At 39.7% G+C, this 22935-nt stretch overlaps 1 protein-coding gene across 8 annotated transcripts in view; it reads left to right on the plus strand.

The window, feature by feature from the left end:
- Positions 1-20795, plus strand: part of LOC112555141 (microtubule-actin cross-linking factor 1-like) — a 31733-nt gene extending 10938 nt beyond the window's left edge. For 5 of the 8 annotated variants that reach the window (XM_025223367.1, XM_025223366.1, XM_025223365.1 and 2 more), the window contains 21 exons: positions 3082-3138; positions 6081-6209; positions 6515-6568; positions 6964-7035; positions 7239-7352; positions 7592-7687; positions 8100-8228; positions 9333-9479; positions 9846-9908; positions 10475-10566; positions 10778-10883; positions 12438-12615; positions 13049-13116; positions 13426-13547; positions 14694-14768; positions 16526-16564; positions 18166-18310; positions 18430-18549; positions 18736-18913; positions 19184-19422; positions 19637-20795. In XM_025223367.1, coding sequence (XP_025079152.1) covers positions 3082-3138; positions 6081-6209; positions 6515-6568; positions 6964-7035; positions 7239-7352; positions 7592-7687; positions 8100-8228; positions 9333-9479; positions 9846-9908; positions 10475-10566; positions 10778-10883; positions 12438-12615; positions 13049-13116; positions 13426-13547; positions 14694-14768; positions 16526-16564; positions 18166-18310; positions 18430-18549; positions 18736-18913; positions 19184-19422; positions 19637-19900 — 2487 coding nt within the window. In that variant the 3' untranslated portion in view covers positions 19901-20795. The remainder of the gene's footprint in view (positions 1-3081; positions 3139-6080; positions 6210-6514; positions 6569-6963; positions 7036-7238; positions 7353-7591; positions 7688-8099; positions 8229-9332; positions 9480-9845; positions 9909-10474; positions 10567-10777; positions 10884-12437; positions 12616-13048; positions 13117-13425; positions 13548-14693; positions 14769-16525; positions 16565-18165; positions 18311-18429; positions 18550-18735; positions 18914-19183; positions 19423-19636) is intronic. The other 3 variants (XM_025223368.1, XM_025223369.1, XM_025223372.1) reach the window with 3 other exon arrangements.
- The last annotated feature ends 2140 nt before the right edge of the window (positions 20796-22935 follow it).

A 22935-nucleotide genomic window follows, 5' to 3' on the forward strand; every position in this document is an offset into this window, starting at 1 on the left:
TGCTTGAGAGCAAGTCAAATAAATCAGCTGATTGGTTATGTTTTATATTAACGGGATCTCGACGTGGGTTTTAATCAAATCATGGCCTGTCTGTGTAAAATTTTGATTGATTCAGTAACACGTTTTCTCTCTCTCTCTCTGGCATTACTCCCTTCTCTCCTCTTCTTTCCCCTTCCATCTCTTTCTGCTTTCTCTTTTATTGTTTTTCATTCCTTTTTTGACTTTCTTTGTTTTTTCATTCACCCCTTCCTATAGATGCCAAAAAGTAGTCACATAGACCTGTAATAGCATTGGGTAGCACAGTATGTTAGGTACCTACAGCCCTCAGTAAACCTCCCAGCACACCTATGCACCTCACCAACACACACACTCACCTGGCAGTGTGCAGCGTGTCGTAGTCCCTCCCGCCATTTCTTCCCTCCTTCCCACCAGCACCCCTACCACCCCGCCCTCAGCGTGGTTAATCAGTGTCCCACTGCTTGCATCCTCCCTCCTTCCTCCCTTCCTCCCTCCCCCCGTGTCGTCATTCCCCAGACCTGACCGCAGGTATGTCGGCATGAGCGCGTCGCTCAAGGAGTGTTTTCATTATGACTAAAGAAAGCGCTGGCGGCATGTCAAGTGTCGCGTGTTTGTATTCACGGAAAAACACAATCGCTTCTTGCATGTCTTCAGAATGTGTTTCACGCCTGAGTTTGTTAGTCTGAGGATTACACAGGGGTCATTGGTATGGGGAGTCATGTCTTGAATTCAAATAGACACAGAGAAGGTAGATGTTTCGAGAAATGTTGTGAAGCAGCATGAAGCGAAAACATTCATTGGGCGGGACATGGGGTTCTTCTTTCTCCTCCTCATCTTGTCCCTTGTCTACATCATATATAAATATACTTGTGCATGCTAGCGTGTATTCACAAACAAATAATAGTTTGAGAGACAATAAATTTCCTTTATTCGATAGACTCGTGCTCATTACCGATGTCGAGGTAATGGTGGGGTAATCAAGTAAAAATACAAAATACATACATGCAGTGCCCTTATTTTAATAAATTTACAACATACATTAATTTTTATTAACAATATTAATAACTTGCAAGTTATTTGTCCTCCCTAATCTACAGTGATTGGTAAACAAAGTAGACAACATTGTTGGACAGAAAGAGGGAAGGAGATATTCAAAGTTTCATCAGCTCGGGCTTAACTCTTTTACAAGTCAACACTTCGCGATCTCTCGTCGCTTGACAATTTCAACATGAGCCTAAACATTTGCTGCATTTCATGTCAACAAATAAGCTATAGGGCTGTATTGTGCCATTGTGAATACATAGCCCTGAGTCCTTATCTCCAACCCTCCCGTCTGACACAAATGTTGAACGACAGGCGAGGACGATTTGAAAGAGGGAATGGGATCCACAGCAAGGGGTTACTTTGAGGCTAATCTGTTCTGTCACAAAGTGTGGCGGGAGGATTTATTTTTTTTTTTTTTTTTGCGAGATAACACCTGATAAAATTCTTTTCTAATACTCGAAACTTTTTCTCGTTAATTGTCGGATGTATGAATACCAACGCTTTATATCCTAGGTATTTAAAGGATTAACGAGGTGAACATCGGATATACAGGTCTGAGTTGCTTTGAGAACAACGAAAACGCTGACAGGATTGGGGGGATTCTGTGTTGACCCACTTGAAGAAAGCGGGTGAAACTGCCGTGTCCTCCAGTCCCTTCAAAACCAACACGAAACAGGCTTTTCTTGTTTGATCAGAGGTAATAAGGGGACGAGTCGACAGTTTGAAGACATCCGCCCGACCTTAATCGTGTTCCACCCTGCACCCTTGTTTTCATTCTACTCTCTTAAATTGAAAAAAAAAATTAAATTAATTTAAATTTGCAAGTCCACCAACTTTGTAGTCCGCAAAACCTTGTTCTTGACTCGAATTCTCTCCCTTTAGCCATTTTGTCTCCCTTTTTCTATTTTTCTATTTAACGCCACTTCTAAAGGATTTTTATTTTCTTTTATTTTCTTTCGGAAATACTTATAGCTTCTCTGATAATACCTGGGCTTTTTAGATGAGCAAGTAAGATTTTTGTCGTCCAAATTGATGGAAGGAGGTTCATCTGAAATAAATTTCATCTATGTACTGGTCATTCGTCTGAGAGCGATTTTCTTAGCAAGTAGACTGCTTATTATCCACTAACATGAAATGTTAAACAAATTATATATATATATTCCTTCTCGCTTAATTTTTATTATTATTTATTTATTTGGGTTATTGACATGGTCGTTAATTTGCGAAGAGATGGGAGGTTAGCTTCATCACCCAAGACACCGATGCAAACGTTTTCTTCTTTTATCTTTCCTTTAGAATCGCTGTCTTTTATTTAGCAATATCTACCTCTGGGCTAAGCTTTGTTAACACCAGCAGTGTGAACAGTACCTGGGTGTAGGTTGAAGGCAGTTATTGGTGTTCAGTCACACCTACACGGACTGTATTGTTATCAAGCAGTCACGCGACTCAGTCAACAGCCGGGGTACAGGCATCATAGCACAACTCACAAATGATTGTTTACATAAAAATATTGATCTGTTATTATCGTCTCCCCTATTCTCATCACACCCCACACCCATCATCAATCGCCTGACCCTCTCCGCATGCACGCACACTGTCTCGCACGCACGCGCACACACACATACACACGCACGCGCACACACTATTTACGCGCGAGTTCATCCAGCATCATTACACTCACCTGCCTCCGACACATCCACACAGGCAAGTATGAACTTCTGTAACAATCAAGAAAATAAATTATTCTCCATGTCACGGGAAAGCTTATTAACAGCTGGCTGGACACTTCGCCTCAAGTCGTCATCGTCGTCAGTTCATATAGTTGTTACAGACGACTGCTTCAACATTCGACTCCCTCCTTGGTGTTCGTCCACGGTGTAGAAAAACTGTTATCAGTAACATCTGTTTCCAGTTGTTTTAATAATCCTACTTTCTATGCAAATAGAAACACCTTTGCCATTTTTTTTCCCCTTCCTTTGACATTCATCGATTCACAACTTGTGGTTTTTCTTTTTTCAGAAAAAAATGGCGAAGTCGGAAGTGCAGAGGTGTTTAGACTGGCTGTTTCAAAAACAGGTAAGTGTTCATATTAATTTTTAATACTACGTGCAATAACTTGGATACATATTTTTCTTGGCAACACTGTTCAAAAAACAAATCGACTTAAACTGCTACTCTTTAGTTAATGTATTCCGGGTGCATGGTTGGGTGCTTTGCCTGTCAACTACAACTGTCGACGTGAGGTTGGCTAGTATAGAAGGAGAGAAAGAAAGCAGAACTCAAGAGTGAAATAGTCAGAGAGGGTTAGGCTTATCCGCGAGCACAAATTGAAAGCCTGTGACCTCTGACCTGTTGGAAACTACTCCTTACCAGTCTGTGCGCACGGTTTTCACCTGGCGCGTGCAGCACGTCATCACATAAGCACGACACGTGCATCAAGTTATTCAGTAAACAGTCATAGACAGGGAGCATGGGCAAGTGCAACAACATAGGACTAGTGGTACAGAGGTTTGCATGGTAAGACAGGTAGGTAGACAGGTAGGTAGACAGGTAGGTAAACAGGTAGGCAGACAGGTAGGTAGACAGGTAGGTAAACAGGTAGGTAGACAGGTAGGTAGACAGGTAGGTAGACAGGTAGGTCTGAGAGAGACCAGTGTGCAGCCATGCGTGGCGACCGTAGTAAACAAGACGCCAGGTGGTTCATCGACAAACACTACCGAAATCTAGATAATGCACGTCCTCCCCACACACATACATACAGTCACACACAAACATATACTCGTACATACTGCGTGTGATAGAAAGAGAGAAAATATAGAATGAAAATATTCTTCAATCGGATAGACTCGTGTACAGTCCCACCAACCCACAGACATGTCTGCCAATGTCCAGACCTGTGACCTGTCGCTTCACTGTTGACATGTAGTCCACAAATAAAAAATAAATAAGAATTTCACGTCAACTGGTATCAATAAATTCATAGTTTACTAAACAGGTTTAATTAATCCATCTATGACATCCATGTTAGACCTCTCTAATTAGAAAGTTTACACTTCATTACACAGAATAAAAGGGAGAAGTGAGTGGTCCAACGATTGATTTGCTGTGGGAGCTCGAGTGTGAAGAGATATTTTCAACAGAAGGCATGAGTCATGATATGTACCTTCACTCTGCAGTCTGTGTATTCTATTTAGCGGATTTTTAGCCCAACCCCTATTTCTGAATCCACCCTCCCTTCCCTCCAATCTACGCTCGACCCACCACCGGTGCCGCGACAACAAAAATACTCCGTCGTTGTCGTTGTCAGGCACCTGTCCCTGACACTAGAGCAATTCAACAAGTTATCTGCGACCTCAGATCTCATTCTGTTTTGTACCCGCACTTGAAAAGTGAAACTTCCCAATGGCGGCAATGGTTTCAGGGGAGAGTACTCGCTTTTCTTCCTCCCCCTTTCCCCACCATTATCCTGTGAGACTGAGTCCTGTGGGGTCCCCCCGAAGTGTCCTTTCAGTCTCGTGTGTCGGCCAACGATTTAGCAAAATAGACGAGAGTTTCAGGGCCGACAATCTGTCGGACAAGTCTTCTGACGCAGTAATGTCCCTTTGCCTGTGATTGAGTACGTGTGTGTGTGAGGGAGAGAGAGACAGAGGGATACAGAAATTCGAGAAAATAAGAAGAAAATTACATAATGAGAGCCACGTATACCATCATTCATTTCATCGACTCAATCATCATTCCCGGCATTAATTTTTATTTTTCTCTTGTTGATAAGGCAACAAGCTTGACGACAGAAAACAAACTAAACACCAGCTTGATTAGCTTGAACTTTTGATGCATCTTTAACCAAACCATCTTTTTATTCGTCCTCCATCTGTCATTCCACTTCTGCAAGAAGCAAGAATGTGGTCAGGCCCCCAGCCTCGTGCACTATTATCTCAATGGCGCAGTTACCCATGATTCAGTCGGCAGTAATGTCGAATCACTTAGTGGTTGACCTTTTGGTGGAGCAGACCAGCGATGGTGTCATTAGGTGGAAGCTGCTGCAGCAAACTCTGTGTCGTGTCAGGCAGTTGGGAAGTGCATGTGTGTCACTGGATTGCTTGCCGCCGGAAACCGGACATGGAGTTCACACAGGTCAAGGACCATTAACCAGAAATTGGAACGGACTGGGTTGTGACTGTATACAACCGCCTGGGTCAAAGGTCACAGGAAACTCCATTGTACTTATAGCTCTGTTGGTTATTTTGTCAATAACAATATTTATATATCATGCTGTTTACGGCTTTATATGTGTTTATTAAATAAGAAAAATTATCCTCTCTACTCTTTCATATTTTAAACTATTAAACCCATAACCACACACAATACAGAAAGAATAACATAACTCTGTACAACATAAATGAGAAAAGTACAGTTTTGCGTCCTATGGATGGTAAAGGGAATACAGAATCAGAGTGGTTCAGTGTGCCAAATATCGCTCTATGACAGTCCATCTACAGTGAATATTTAAGATCTGAATTAAGGAAAGCAGCTAGTGTGTCTTAAAAAATATTTTAAAAAAATATCCGTTTATATTCTCTGTTGAATTTAAATCTGAGAACGAGACTAATGATAGTAAAAATAGTTCTATAATTGTATAAACTATACAGTTTGTAGTCACATGACTTGTGTTGCCGTATAGTTATATAGTTGCATGATGTAAATAACTACATTAGGTATATTGTTGAAATATTTAGTGACACGTGTTCTTTAGTCATAATAGTTTAATACCTGTCTGTCACATAATTATATGGCTACACGTACTATGTATCTAAGCTATACACTTACACCAATGTTACATTTTATCAGCTACATACGTACATGTAAATAATACGATTATTTAGGCAGCTATACAGCCGAGGTTCAGGATTTGTGACTGAGGAGACAGGAGGTTGCTATCCCATGCTGCTTAGGGGCAACAACGACTTTTGTGTCTTTGTCATAATTACGGTATCTGATGATTGTTTGTTTATTTACAGAGCGAGCTGGAGACGGAGAGTTTCGGCAAGGGGAGACAAGGCGTCGTGGACGCGCTGTCTTCTCAGAGGGCAAGGACGAACGACATCCACAACTTCCGGTCCAAGATTGACAAGCTTGTGGAGACTGAGGTCTGTAGCAGAGACCCTGGCTTGGTTTATTCTTCTCTTTATTTTTCTCTTCAATAAAGATCAATGGACAAAGGTATGCACGATCTTATTAAAGTGCAAAGTAATCTCAAGAATAAGACAGGGGGTGGTCCTTGGGGTCCCTGCCAAATGGTATGCGCATTGGTCTTTGTCCATCCACCCACTTGTGTATCTTACAGTCTGTCGATCCATATATTTGCACGTTTAATGTCTTTGTCCTTCTGTATTTTCACTCACAGTCAGCTCTGTTTTGCTGTTATTAAGCTAAAAATTTCATTTGATGACAGAAATTGGCCGCAGAAACAGCGAAAGATTTGGATGGCAATTACAACTCAGTGTCGGTGAGTAGACAGATGTGGAGAATATTTAGTAGCAACCTTACAGTCTTGATTGCACGGTATGTGCGCTAATATAAGAGTTTATAAAATTTATGTTGCTCCTCATCATTCTCATCTTCTTTCTCCATCTCGTGCTCCTCTTCTTCTCTCACTTTTTCATTATCTTCTTATTTTTTTTAATCTCGAAAATGTAGAATCATTTGCAGCGCCAATCCCTTCGTGGGTCTGTTGTACTTTTACTTTTTCCATTGTCCGCTGTTTATTTTGGCGCAAGGGAGATAAGAATCCAGACAGACTTGATGTTATTGGTTGACAGAAAAGTTGGAGAGAATCTTATTTACTCGATTATGTTTGTCAAATATTTAGTGAAACTGAAACAACTACACGTTGGTTTTCAGTCCTTGTCCAAGAAAAGACAGCAATGTCTGGAGACTGTAGCCCAGATCGCTTCTTTGGAAGAATTTATACAGGTAAACAAGCTGTTGACTATTAGAATATCCTACCTTAGCTAAATAACTCCTGAAAGGCGGTTGATTTTTCGATTGAAAGAGGAGGGTGGGATTGTTGCATGAACAATCAAGTATAAGGCTCGGTAATGTTTTGGTGGAATATGCTGTTTATGTACGTTGACAACAAAAGTGGATAAGCAATTACACCTGTCATTTTGTTACAGAACATGGCAACAGAGTTCGATTCCAGAGCGCTTCATCTTGTGAGCAAAGCTGAAGTGGAGAAGCAGACCGGATCCCCAGACCAGTCCAATGAGAGTCTGGCCAAAGCCAGTCAGGTGGGTGGACATGACTCACCGGGGTCAAGGAGTGCTCCAGTCTGGTGTTACCTTTATAGTAGAGATTGAGTCTCCAGACCTGTCTGTCTCTGCCGGTCCAACTCATCATAGACCTTACTGTATGCTCACGTGCTTGTGGACGTTGGTGTGTTGGAAGCACTTCTCTCTCTGTCTCCATGGCTTTATTCTCACACTCACCTGTCTTTTACTCACCATCGTGTTCGTTACTTGGGTTCCAGACTTGTATCCAGGCGGTGCGTGCCAACTGGCAGTGGCTCTTCCAGGTCATGCAGTGCGCCGAGGTCCACCTGCGCAACGACGCCCTGTATCAGGAGGTCAGTACATGATCACGTGATCAGCACTAGCGAAGGGCAAAGGCCAATGGTCATTGTAAAGTTGGACCTGCCCACCATACGCTAGAGTGTCAGATTTTATTCATCGTCCAGTTGTTACATTATCTCTCTGTCTCTCTGCTAATGAATGTCTAATGCATTGATATTCCACAACACATCCATCCAAAAACACAAGAATTCATACTTTCTGCAAGTATGTAGGTCTGCGAGAATATGGCATACTTATCACATCCGTCTCAGAACAGTAGCAAGGGCACAGTCTACAAATATATTAATGTTGCTGAGGTTGTTTAAAAAAAAATAGGTCTCATAATTTATTGGTGGGTTCCCTTAGAATTATTTCTCATTTGCATTCTCTTTGGTTAAACACCATGCCTGACATCTGTGGATGCAGTTTTTCCACGAGGTAGAGGAGGCTGAGTACTGGATGGAAACCACACTTACCCGCATCCACCTGTCCTTTGACCGGAACCGCCTGCAGGGAAACAGAGCCGACGCGGAGGCTATTCAAGAAGAAATCAATGTAGGTGTCTCTGTCTTTTAAGTGCTTTTTTTTTTTTAATAAGAATTTTCTCCTCTGTGAGAGTCGAATTGCATTATCTATCATTATCCCCTTCTGTGAGTTCTCTTCCGCACTGTCAAGACCTTTTTTCTGTAATTTTGTTTTTATGGCATTCGTGAAAGTTAAACAAGTGTAAGCAAAAACTGCTGTGGTACAATGACAATGAAATTCGTGATTTTGTCAGAACACCTGATCTTAGACATTTGTCGATTCTCTTTCTCGTAGCATCAAACACTCATCCCAAAGCAGACAGATCCTCTGTTAGTCGTGTAATTAATCTTCTCATCTTGCTTAGGAGGATTAGTTTCTTCAAACTCTTGCTGGATGGCTGGTTTCTCTGACAATAAGTTAAATCAGGTAAACTAGGGAGGTTCAGTTTGTCAAAAAAAAAAATTCATATCGAAAGTTCATGAGACAATTCATTCACAGAACACATCCTCAGTCCATATTTCAATGGGATTATAATTGATACTTCTGCTCAAGCATAGTGTCAGAGAAATATATTATTGAAAAGCCGTTCATTTGTATGCATTGAAGTGTTTATTAAAGGGCAATAACTCTTCAGAGCTTACAAACTGAACACACGCGTGATAGGTAAATGAGGGAAAGTTACGTCCCTTTGTCTATACACTCTTCCTTGGCTGGTCCAGATTGTGTGTTAGAGGGTGATAACTCGTCAGACCTTATAAACCAGATAAAAAAATCTTTGGAGTTCCTCTCTACACACATCTGTCACTGGAGCTTGGTCCTTAGTGTTTATTGTAAAACCTCTGGCTTGTCTGAGTATTTGTAATCACGCTCTTCATGATCTCCTGTTCGTCTGTGTGTACTTGTAGATTATCTTATCTTCTGTTTGATGATCCCTTCACAATCCCCATTCTTCTACTCCACACATAATCATCACCGCATCCGTTTGTACTCGTTACTTGACAACACCGGTCCTTTCTTTCTTCCTTTATTCATTGACCTGGTCAAGCTATTCACTGAGTGTGGTCAAGCTATTCATTGATGTGGTCAAGCTACTCATTGATGTGCTATTCATCCTCCTTGGTTGCTGTGCTGCAGGACGTGCTGCAAGCCTTCCTGCTGTGGCAGACCAAGATCGACTACCTGTTCGACCGCGCCAAACAAGTCGTGCCGGTGCCGCAAAGGGTTAAAGGGATTAAAGAGCCGCGACCTGTCTTGGCCCTCACAGACTTCGACAACAGCGAGGTGAGCACCACCAGCATCTGCACCCACATGTGGTGTGAGAGAGAGAATGTGTGCATAAGTGAAAGTGTGAAGAGAGTGTGTGAGAGAGCAATCAAGATGTGTATGTATGAGACTGTGTGAGTGAACGAGCTTAGTGTATTTAAGGATAATTGCGATGTGTTTGATATGTCATTACTGTTAGTGTGTGACACCCTTGTGTCTCGTGTTTGTGTAAAGACAGGAGAGTGTGCCTGTTGTAATTTCAGAAATTCGAAGCTAATGACTCCTTAAGTTAAAGGATATCAGATTTTTTTTTTTTTTTTTTTTTTTTGATAAATAAAATAAACTAGATACATTCTGTTAAAACCTTTATTGTTGCTTACTCAGATAAAATTCATCGAGGGAGAGGCACTCACTCTGCTGGATAACTCAGATAGAAGCAAATGGAAAGTAAGTGTGTTACTGCGCTGAACAAATTGATCAGCATCATCATTATCATCATAATCATCATCATCATGCATACGATCTAGTAAGAAAATCTCTAATTTTAGTCTGATAATCTTCTTACATCTATCTGCTGAAGGGAAGTAATATTCGTGTTCTCTCCCTTGTCTTGATGTCGGATGAGGCTGACATGCGGATAGGTTGTGTACACCGTGCGTCACAGTGACGTTATGTATGTTCCTGCTTAACTGTTTGTCATCCTGTGTGGTGACGTGTCTGCAAAGTGTGTGACTGTCGAGTGACTCAGGGTCTGTGCGTTAGAGCCAGGCGTGAGAACCATTCAGACAGAAGAATGAACTGTAGAACAAGTTACATAAGAGTGAGTGTGTTACGACTGAAATTTTTGTATATCCCAGAAAGGTCCCCTGATCCAAGCCATTTAATGTTTCAACAAATTCTCTCATTATTTCATTTTTTTTCTCACAAAAGATGAAGAAACTCTTTTTCTCTCTCTTATTCTTTCTCTCTTCTCTCTCTCTCACCAGATGTCATTGTATTATCTCCTTCAACAGGTACGCAACAGTGAAGGTAAAGAATCCCTGGTACCTGCTGTGATCATTCTCATACCTCCCCCGAGTGGTGAGGCCATGGACGCGGCCATCAGGTGTGTATGCTAATGCGACCCTGACCTCACTTCCACTTTCTCACAGGTGTTCAAGGCCCAGAGTAAGATTAGAACATTCCCTCAGGTGTGTTTTCTCTCTTTCTTGCTTTGTACACGTTTACTCGAACAGGAAACTGTTTTCCAACGAAAGCAAGAAACTCTGAGCTGTAAGATGTATCCTATTCATCCTCGCTGTCTGATGCACATGCAGGTTGCGCGTGCAGCTTCTGTCGCTATGGACAACGAGTGTCAAGAGGTTAGGCTACCAGCTGATCGCCTTCATGCTTCTCGTCTTCCGAGACTGGAACGATGAGGAGGTGAGTGGACTGTAACCTACACAACAAAACAACAAACATCTTATACGTCACACGTTGCGTCATTTTCACCCTCCCCTAATGCGTCACAGTTCTTAAAATTGTCGCAAAACGTTTGCTGATGACGTCGCAGTCAAAAAGACGTCAGAATTCAGCTGGGCTTAAAGACCTACTAGAGTGCAAAATCTGTGATTTTCAAATATAATATAAAGTGTTTCAAAAGATGCTATTTCTTCAAATGTGTTGATAGTCTCGTCGTTTTTTAAGACCATTAAAACATGTCTAAACATAAGGTCTCGCTGGTGACGTCTAGTTCACAGCTATCTCAGTTGCTGTGGTCTTAAAGCTGAAACTTGCAAATATTACTGTCTGCGTTTCTGAGTGCTTCTTGACAGAAGGAAGCAACGGGAGTATTGAGGATATTCATCCAAATTTGAAGAAACAGCATTTCATTCTGAGCTCAGAACAGGTCATGGAAAAAGAAATTACGCTTTTGTAAATCTTTAACGACAATAAACACTGGAGCGCCACCTGGCGATAACATCCTAAAATAGACATTTGCTTATTTATATTTACTGAATAGGATGGAAGAATCATCGTACCACATTTTCTGGAGAATTTAACCACGACCTAGCTTTTAATTTTTTTAAAGAACTCTTCACAGCAAACATATCATCACATGCAAACAGTGATTAAAAAATAATAAAACAGTTGTAGCGCACATCTTTGCTGTGGCCTTGAAACTAGGGATGGTGTGGGAGGTGTGGGAGGTGTGGGTTCATCACCCCTAGGGCCATCTGCTGACGACATCGTCACAAACATTTCGAGGCGTTTCCTCAAATAACCACCAATCGTCCGTGCCTGAAGGCGAGGAAATGTTTAGAGGATGTCCCATGAGGCAAAGTGTTGACGACATCGCGACACTGTGTCGCTGATACCCAGAATTAGCATATGGCGGTGTGACCACAGCCTCGAGTCCACCGCCAAGTCTTTAAGTGCAAAACGCCGTTGGGTGGGGGAAGGATTTTAGTGATCTTTAATGACACGGAGACATTTGCAGTTGAATACCAGATGTGTGTACGCGAGTGTAGTACAGTTCATGTTTACAGAGGCCTCTACATTATTTATAAAGAATCATTACATCTTAAAAAAGAAAACATCCTCCCGGCTATTGGCTAGCAAAACAGAACTTAAGTGGTTAAAGAGAGAGAGAGGATAAAACTAGGATGGTGTGGAGAGATAGACACTCATAAAACAGAAGGACAATGTGTTTTATTGGTTTATCGGTTATCTAAGCCCTTAAGAAATGTAATACATCAGGTTTAAAAATCCACATTTAACCTGATCATAAAATATACTAAAGATCTTTTATATATATATAGGGGAAATCTTTTGATTGCAATATAGACAACGATACGATTTTAAATGCCAGTACTTGGTATAATATTCAGTATTTATGTGAGGTCCGTGAGGGGCTGCCTGGAGGGCGATGTGGACAGCGATAACGATGACTGTGACGTCGGTAGTGACGAAATGAGGTGCCTCTCTGTCCGCCAGACGGCGCTGTTGCAGCAACTGTCTCCTGAGGACAAGGTGGAGCTGCTGCGGGTCATCAAGTACATTGAGAGCACGCTGCAGGAGCACTGGCAGGAGTACGGGGACTTCCAGGAGCTGCAGGAGAGGATTCTGAGGCTGAGGATGATCATCGAGGAGGCGCCTGAAGGGAGAGAATCGAGTAAGTGGTGGGAAGAAGCGATGAAAGAAATAAAAAGAAGTGGTGTGTGTGTGGGTCTGTGTTCGTTGGTTTATAGAAAGGGAATGTATTTGATAAAGAAAGTGTATGTGTGTGTTGAAATAAGTGAGAGAGTGGACGAGTAAAAATGAGAAAGAATTTTATACCGTGAGTCTGTTTTGTTTTTGTTTTGTTTTTTTTTTTTTGGGGGGGGGGGGGTAAAAAAAGAGAGAGAAAAAATAGTATAATTGAAAGGTAAGAAATTATTCAAAGAAGTGGTGGAATTAATTTAAATTCCAAATATTCTATATATATATATATTCCTGAAGTATTGGGGCTCATAAGAATGGGACGTAGCGTGGGTCTGTGTGACTGGAGAATTTCTTTGGAAAGTATTGACTGAAACTCTTAAAGTTTGTTTTATTAAATGTTTCAGATACAGAATTTCTGCAGACTGTTGTCGTTCAGATTAAAACACTCGAAGACCTCTTGAAAAAGTACAAGGTAGGTAAAGGTCTAGATGTCTCACTGTGTCCAATGTGGTTCTGTGTGTGTGTGAAAGAGCTGAGAGAGACACTGCTCCCTTTTTGTCTCGCAATTAAAGATTGAATACAAGAGCATGCTGATTTACATTTTTGAATAAATTTATATCTTGAATACGCACACAATACTGTTAGCAATAAACACAGCTCTTAGCAAAGGATTTCGAGATAAATCTCAAACCTCGTTTAGTTTGATAAACATGTCTGTGGGTATTTAAACTCGAAGACTATGAGGTGAAGTTTGGTGTGTAATGAATATGACTTTTTTCAGGACTTCTGGGCCTTTTGGGAGACCTTCAAGGTGATCGTGGAGCTTCTGAAGCAACCCAAATTTTTGCTGGTGTGTGACAAGTGGGACCAGCTGAAGTACATCACCACAGCCCACTTCGTCAGGTAGGTCCACCGCAAAGGTAGTTGGGAAATATGTTAGTGGTTGTAGACTATCTGTTAGTACTAACGTTAGTCCACTACCTGTATCGTCAATTAGAGAATTATTTATCATCATTAGAGTTAGCAATACAGCCTATCATTACTAATGTTGGTAGATGAGCTGGTAAAACATTTTTTGTTTAACTTTTTTGGTAGAATTTGACTACAAACACTAACAGTCTGTAGTTGAACGGTGGAGGTTGTATGTGGGGATTGTGGTGGTGGTGATGGTTAGGCAACAAGCATGGAATGAAAAGTGAAAGGAAAGAAATGTTAGCTAATCTAGTCTCAACACCTGACTGTTAGTACAGCACCCAAAATAGTCTCAACGTTTTCAGACAAGTTCGTGATATAGTTATGATACATTCCATATATTTATCCAGTTGAAAAAACTGAAGTTGTTCCTACTTATAATCTATGCCCCTGAGAATCATAGTGTAAATAAAAGTATATAACGGCGAATATTTCATTGCAAACTTTGCGAACTCTAGCTATAAAATGACATAAGGTTTGGGCATGATAGTTTTTGACATCTAATTTACCTGCCGGAGGAAGAAAACATACAAATTTCGCATTACAAGTCAAAATTTTGCTATTTTTGCCAATAAATCCGTGTATCCGTAGCAAAATTAATTCTCACCTTACATCAACAAGAATGCGCTGTATAGAGTGCGTGTAGATACAACGAAACTCATAAAGATGTCGATGTCTTGGAAGTCAGGTTCCTTTGGAGAGAACTTTTTTAAAGACAAATGGCAGAGTTGAATCTTTTTTATGTTCACCATATCTCGTTGTATCCATGACTTTTGCTCTATTTTAATCTACATAAAATGCTCTTCAGTCTAGTGTAGGCTGCTCCTCTTTCACATCAAGCATCACGAAGTTGCTTTCCGACAGTTAGTTCTGCCCCTAAGACCAATAATCACCTGACAGTAGTATACATTTACTCAGAATAATTTCCTCGAGACTTGTTTGCACTTCTCTAGCACAAGTCCCTATTGGTTTGGGTCAAATAAACCTGCTTTCGGTCTGGTTTGTAATCTTCTGTAGGAAGCTACTGGCATGCATGCAATGGCTTGATACGTGCCTTGCAATCCACCCTTGTTCTAGGTTCTTGGATGTAAAACTGGATGCTGTTAATGGAAAAGCCAAAAAAGAGCCATCCAGCATGGTTCTGCAAGAAAAGTATCATGTCTCGATGTATACTACTTCATTTCTTTCCTGTCATTCTGTTGGTTATTTTTTTTTTTCATTTGCAAATTCTTTTTATACTGAAAGGCAGTAATTCTTCAACAGATAAAGCCGGGTAAATTTTTGATAGCAACGGAAGGCGGAGAAGATATTTTGTTTACTCTAGGACATCATAATTTTTTTTTAACCTAAAATCGTGTGAATTCTAACTTATTCATGCCACAGATTGTCATGGATGAGCGCCGGACTCACACATTTATCCCTAGAGTTACGAGTTCTTTTGTTCAAACCACGAGGACAAACTGCGGCTAGAGCTATCTACTGAAATTACCTAATTATATCAGTCAAACTAAAGTGACTCTATCTTAATATTATACATCAAATAAATAAAACTCGCGCGAACAACGAAATAACTGGTTATTTCCGAAATTGTTAAATAAAACGCAACATGCTCGATTCCAACTGTTGTAAATGCTACTCTACATGATTATTAATTAAGAACATTTACAATAATTTTCACAATTCCATGTCACAGTTACTTTTGACAATATTGTGTAACCCAGTATTTATAAATATTTTTCGCTCAGGCTATCTGGTATAGAATTGCTGCCTTCCAGTATACAACAGTGAAACCTGTGCTCTTCATCCTCATTATAACATTTTTACTTTTTTTGCTGCCTTTTCTTTCAATGTCAGTAATTACCACATACAATGTGTTTGATATGTCTCACATTTAATCTTCTTTCAGTGCGCTTTGTTTATAATTATTATTATTCAGCTTAAGTGGTGTTGCACTGAGTTCAAGGCGCTGATGTGTTAGGGACACAAAGCTGCCTCCTCCCATTAGCTGCACAGGAAACAGTGGAGAGGCTGAGTGTTGTGTTGAAGTATTTAATTACACCTGATGTGATGTGTGTCTGTGCGTGCGTGCTTGTGCTCCAGCTCCTGTATCTGCTTTGCGTGGTGTGCGCGCACATGAAAGAGAGAAAGAAAAAAGGGAAACAAGAAATAGATAAGCAAAGAAATACAGGGAAAGAGACATAAAAAGCAAAGGAGAAAGCGAGTGAAAGAGTTAAAAAAAAGAAAGGAATGATGGAAGAGGAAAAAATAAAGTAGAAAGAACGAACAAGACAGGGAAATCTGACAGAAAAACAAAGGAAATGTGATAAAATATAAACTATAGTTCCCCCTACTGGTTAACTGGGTCGATGTAAGTCCAATTCGGGTGCTTATATTCACAATTGTGTAAAATGTTAATTCAAGCAGCAAACCAAATTATTTACGAATAAGCTCTGTTAGCACTAACATTAATAAAAATAAAATCCACTAGCAAACAAACACACAAACAAACAAGCAAGCAAACAAACAAACAAAAGACAAAGAGAGTTTATTCCATGCTTGACAATCATTGACTGAAGAACCTTACTCGTGAATAATGTTGTCTATAGAAAAACTCCTTTAAACTTATTTTAATTTTACTTGTGTTAGCTTTATATAAATACAAGATTTGTTTTTCTTTGACATAGTTTGACGAAGAGTTATTCCTCTAAAAACCTAAATCAAACGGAGCGAATTTTGACTTTCAAGACAGAAAAATTAAGAAAAACGAGATAGTCTTAGATAATGTTGAAAATAAAACTAAAAGTTCCGGTTTTTATGTAAGTTGTTTAATTTTAATGAATGATAAATAGATTTTAAAAAGTGTTTTGTGGCTTCAGCGCCAATTAATTCATTTCTACCCATTCTCTAAGGAACATGAAGCCTGGTAAATTCTTCGGTCCTGCAGACAGGTACACGTGTGTTACAAGCGCATTAACTGACAGACAGGTGTGGCAGCTGAGCTGAGCTCAGTGGCTTTGTAGATGCAGCATCATCATCATCAGGCAGCAAGTCGTGCATGGCAGTGATGTTGCTACAGACGTTTGCTTAAAGCTTGATTTCTAGTGGTACCTCGGCACTCGAATTGCGGGCTCAAACATTTCAGTCTTTGGCCAATACTTATGTTCGAGAAAATTCGGTCTGGGTGCTCGCCTTCTTGCTCGACACTCTGTCATACAATACTATGAATAATACAAAGTAGTTACCTATTTATTGTTGTCGGAACCAATCAAATACATTAACATGTTTTTCTCCTGAGGAATGGGGAATGTTCGGCACTCAACCAGCGTTCCATTGTGGTCGAGTGCCGAGGTACCGTTGTATTATGATGACGTAGCTTGGACAGGTAACATTACTGACTTTTACTCAGGTAGGATTTATCATCATACACATAAGCGTGCTTCATTTGCTTTGCTTGACGATCTACGGTGAAGATAAGCTTATCAAAGTTACTTTAATCGCCTTTTAAAAAAAACCTGACCAATCCACCTAATCACTTAAAAGGACATTAAAGCCGTTTGACAGTGTGACAAAGGAGTTGGACGGTTTTGTTTGTATTTTTAATTCGTGTGGCGTGATGAGTTAACAAAACTCCTAAAAACATTTAACAAAATTTGTGTGTGCCTAATTATTTTTATATAAACTAGATTTAAAAAAAAAACTCGGTACTAAAATTTCCGCTATGAAAATGTTAGTACAATGTCAACAACACGCTTGAGTGCTTTACATGTCTATTAGATATCCTGGTAAAAACCTAAAGAAAAAAGTTTGGTTGTGCTTGCTCTTATTTTGTGTGGTTTGTTGAAATATTTAATGCTGTTTTGTTTCCAAGATGTGTTAAATGAATGCTATAGCCACAGATGATTGTAAATTATGCTGAAAAGTTGGCTGTGTTCTTTTTACACGTTTTCTATTTTTTCGCATTTAAATTTTCTTTTTAAATCTTTATTGTATGCTTACAATTTCTTTAATTCTTTCTGTTCTTTGAATAATCAGAATCATATTGATGTTGTTGTTGCTTTATTTGATGACATTATTATGGAATCCGGCTTGTACATTTATATATTAAATTCACACAAACTCGTGAACGCAAGCCAAAAAAAAAAGTGATTAATTTTTACTTATATGTGCATATTACAAATACACAATTATTAGTTATATCCTTTATTACTTTTTGTTCATTCAGTTCGTGGCTACATCCATTTTCAACTTTAAAAAATATACAAACGCACACGAATGCAGGCTAACTATATCATACATAAGTGCATAATTACAGACGAGAATACTCAAGGCAAACGAACGAAATCCCGATCTGACTTAAAAGAAAAAAAAGGATTAAAAGCATCAGACTGTGTCCCATAAATATCTAACTCTTTGTATTTCTATTTTGCCTATTTCTTTTTTTAATAACATAAAGATAAGAACTTCTTATTAACAAAGATCCGACAATAGTTGTGGTTGATACATAATGAGCTTGGAGACTAATCACATATTTGAACTTTTAATTAACAAGGTTCTGGGACACCAACCTCGACATTGCTGACGGCGACCTGACGAAGCAGACGGCATCTCTCGTCCTACAGGAGGCGCCGAGTGAGGAGCTGGTCAGCAGTGAGGTCATCATTTCGGAGGAGAAGGAGGAGACCACGACTGACACAGTAGGTTATGTAGTGCTTGAGTCCGTGCGTGAGTGTGTACGTGCATATGTGTGACGGAGTGTGTGTGTGTTTGAGGATGCTGTGAACACTACTCTCATGCGTCGCTCTTGTCTCGACAGCTGACAACGAGCTTAGAAGAAGAACAAAGCACCTTCATCATCACAGGTGTTCTCGACCCTCGCGACAACGAGAGCAAACTGACGTTACAGGAAGCCATCATGCTTGGAGTTGTTGACCAGGTATGAAGATTTGACTGATATCCTCAGTAATTGATGTCTTGCTTGCCTTCGTGAACTGATATGGCAACATTGGTAACATACAATCAGATTTTAGTACGAATTTGATGGCAGCTTTTGACATCTTGCCTGTAATCAGGCAGTGGGATGGTTGCCATGGCGATTATTGACCTTTTTTCCCGCTGTCAGGCCAAGGGACTGTACCGGAACCCACTGACCGGCAGCAGCATGACGATGACGGACGCTATGAGCGATGGTCGTGTCCTGCTAGAGATCGTCTCTAAGAAAAAGATCCGGGAGGAGAAGAATTCTTACGGCATCATCACCATCAAAATCACTCGAGAGACACGTCCGTACACCATCACAGGTGAGTCTTCAAAATTTGTCATCTTGAATCACATCCAACCCCGTGAACCACGCAGATGACATTTGCCATGCAGACTCTGTGGTGCACACTGACTGATTATCTACCCAAGAACAGAAAACTGTGTACATCATCATAAAGTGTTTTTAGAGCGACATATTATTTTTTTTCTTCTTCTTCTTTTCCATTTTTAAGACCATGGATATGACATCAGATGTCATCCTCGTAGTCCAGCTCTCCAGTACATATTATGATAACTTTTTTGATGGACAGGAGTTGTCGACCCTCACTCGGAGACGATTTTGAGTGTGACTCAGGCCGTTCACGACAATATTTTAGACACACACAACTCCACCTACAAAACAGAGACAGGGGAGCTCATTTCCATCAGCGATGCCATTGCCAGTGGACTGGTTCACGTGGACTACCACGAAGACCCGAACGCCAAACCGGAAGTCGTGTCGAAAACGTACACCGTCCATGGAGTGGTAGACACGAGGCGCAAACAGAAGGTGAGTTTAAATTTTCTGTCCTCGTCATAATGTTTCTGGCAAAGATTTTACAACTTTTACTGAATGGAGACTTGCAGTTATAAGAATTCAAGTCAGTACAAATGTCAAGAAAGGATAAGAAAATGTAGACAGAAAGATTTGGGGGATGATGTTCGTCAAGTTCTCTCATTAAAGTTTCTCTTTGAGGAAAGTTACATCATAAAGTATGTTGCAGGTATCCTTCTCAGACGCTGTTCGACTTGGCCTGCTGGACCGTGACACAGGTGAGTATATCAACAATGTCACGCATCAAAAGGTCGGAGTGCAAGAGGCCATCATGCGAGGATTCATCAAAGCCAGGGTCGTGGCTGACCCGTCCAAGCTGGAGGTCGACCCAAGGAACCAGATTGTCGTTCAGAAGCTGGAAAGTGCGAAGGAAAAACTGAAGAAAGGCGTGAGGGCAATCAAGCAGTTCAAAGCCCTTGGAAAGCCGCTGTAAACTCTCCTCTTGCCGCCATGGATTTGAATTGTAAATTATAGACTTCATGAAAGTGGAGAATTGAACTACATGCATGAAAATATATCCTCTACTGATTTAGTGTAAAGATCTCAATTTGCATTTCTTTTCTATGGGTTTCTTTTTTTTCGTCATGGCTGTAGTTAGATATTTTAGTGTCTTTTAAATAGAATTCAGAGTGACTAGAATTGAAAATATTGTAAAGACAAATAAAAATGTTATCAGAAAGTTGATCTGTAAGATTGCATGTATTATGAGCGAGGTCAAATGAATGTAATAAGTGAGAAGGTCGGCACATTTATCTGAGGAAGTTATAGCCAGCTAAACAATATTTAATTTCAGGATTTCATTAAAAAAAACAAAACAAAATAAGTCATCTTGCTTTAACTATAAGGCTAGAGATTTCCTGTGACGGAGCTTACACAGACAATACACACTTAAATGTCATGTTTATTTCTGTGCCAGGTATTAATTAAATTAAATTAAATTGAGTTAAGCTAATCATCTTACAGTCTTAGCTAAAATGATATTTTTCTTGTGGCTGAAGATACTGCAGTTCATCTGAATATTTAGAGATAAAGAAGATAAAATTTGAATCACTTCTAAGTTTTTCTTCTGCTTATACTTTGGAATTAGATAAGAGATTGATTTATATAAATTTTTATGAATGTTTAAATATATTTAAATTCATATATTTTAATATCTGTTGTACTGAAACATGCATGCACTTTAATGTAGATGTGCATTTGCATGTTTTATTCTGTGTTTTCTACCGGAATGAATGTGTCAGTAAGTAATGTTCTCAAAATATGGCGCATGTCGTCATTTGGCGTGTTACTGCTGGGAAGTAAGAAATAAAATAAATCGTTGAACTTTCTTTTTGTGAGTGAAGAATATCGCTGGAAAAAAAGAAACTGGAGATACGAACACAGATTTACTTCTTAGAGAACAAAGCAAAGTGAACATGATCTGAAGTAACACTTTTAATTCCCATGCTCCTTTTAGTGATCATATGGTTGTCTTATCTGTGAAGATGATGACAATAATGAGGATGATAGTAGTGGTAGTGCAGGTGGTGATGGGTTCACACAACGACAAAGCTGATACTTATTACATACAACAGTTTAATTCGCCATGACGCCTGATAAAAATATGCCTCTGTCTGCCTATCTGTCTGGTTGTGTGTGTGTGTGGTTGTTTTTTTTTTTTTGTTTGTTTTTGTGCAATTGTATTTGTTCAGATACGTTGTCTTTGAATAGTTCTGTCTCTTAAACACGTTTCTACATACATATATGTATATGCGTTTTTTATAAGTTAGAACGAATTCAACTTTCATCTGGGACGTACAAGCAAGGAGGTTAGACATTATAGCTGCCTTCATTCTTTATTTTAAAGGATAAATTCTGATTGAAGAAACAAACAATTTTCGCACGACATTAACTTTGGAGAAAATAGCGGATTATAATTTATCACTTTACAACAAGCTCAGCGCACTTTTTCAAATAATTCCAACATAAACATCGTTCTAAAGTAAAATATGTGTTCATGAAAATAGTGACAGCAGACTCAGAAGCTATTCATTACCATTATTCTTTCAAATGTCTATTAAATAATTGCCCACAAAAAGTTTAAATTAACATACTTATTTACTAAATAAATTTGTATTCACTGTTACCTTCACGGAAGTCGAAACTCAAGAAGTCAAAATTTTAAAGATTTATAACTTTTAAAAAAAAATCACAGGGCTGCACCTTTATTTTAGAGGTTTGTTTCATAAATCCTTTTAAAAGATGTCTTTCAAGCGGTTGTACCTAGGAGATGGGTTTGTTTAATAGGATGGCCAGGAAGAAGACTCGCGGAAGTATTCGAAGTTGTCAGACTCCAAGCCGAGGTCCTTCCAGTAACACTTTGACTTACTGAAAGGATTTGCCTGAGTAAATTTTTAGAGAGACATGAACATGAACCACGAAAACGAGGAAGAGTGGCCTCTCTAGCTAAGCTTCTGACGACAGCGGCAATTCAAAACCATCACCGGATGTTGGGACTGGTTTAACTTCCGTGACCTCTTGTCTCTACCGCCATCTTCATTGCTAACTACAGTTGTGGTCGGGTGAAAATAACTTCACTCCACTCCCACAATCACGTTTTGTATCCGTCTTCTATTTCGCACTTTCATTGTGCACATGCAATCATGTAAAGTTTAGAGTAGGTATTACTGTCAGCAAGTAATGTAAACAAAGTTATGATCATAGTTGACTAGTCCGCCTGCTCGTCTTTCCTCAGACTTCTTTTCCATCGTGTTTGTTCCCTGATTCCTCTTTGTATCTTTTATGTTTTCTTTTATTACTTGTCTGCAGAAATGTTTCTCCTTCTTATTCAGTCCATGTCTCCTACATCGTGAGCGTGATTAAGCGTTTTATAAATCACATTATTATTGTAGTTGATTTATGTAAATGTATTTACATACTGTGAGAAATTCAAGGTATTACGGCAACGTACTCAAAAAAATTTTGGAATATATTTGTTTATGTAAGGAATTATTTGAGATTTTTTCCAGTCCCAGTTTAGCATCACATACACGCACACAGGGTTTTGGTAGAAACACAGGATTACTAGAAATCTTTGTCTTGTAGATCACAAGCTGTTGAACTTTGAGGACTAAAAATCCTCGTCTGAAAAAAAGTTTCCTCCAATGTACACTAGTTAAACTGTCTGCTGTCCATTTGTTTGTCCATCCATTCTTTTTGGTGTCTCTTTTCTTCTGGCTATTCCCTTCATAATTTATCTTTTCTCGTTTGTGTATTTATCTTAAGCCTCTGTAAAAACGGTTTATAAGCAATTCTTGTCAACTTTCTTGCTACCTACATGCGCTGGACTGAATGTGGACACTCTGTAGAAGGCGAATCAAGGTAGACAAACGGGGTGGAGAGAAAGACAATGACAGAAAGAGATAATCTGTTATCATGCCATCCTCTATAGAGGCGGTCACGCAAGGGGACGACACTCTTGTGACAAGC

This window comes from Pomacea canaliculata, linkage group LG14 (genome assembly GCF_003073045.1).
Source record: "Pomacea canaliculata isolate SZHN2017 linkage group LG14, ASM307304v1, whole genome shotgun sequence".
Taxonomy (NCBI): Eukaryota; Metazoa; Mollusca; class Gastropoda; order Architaenioglossa; family Ampullariidae; genus Pomacea; species Pomacea canaliculata.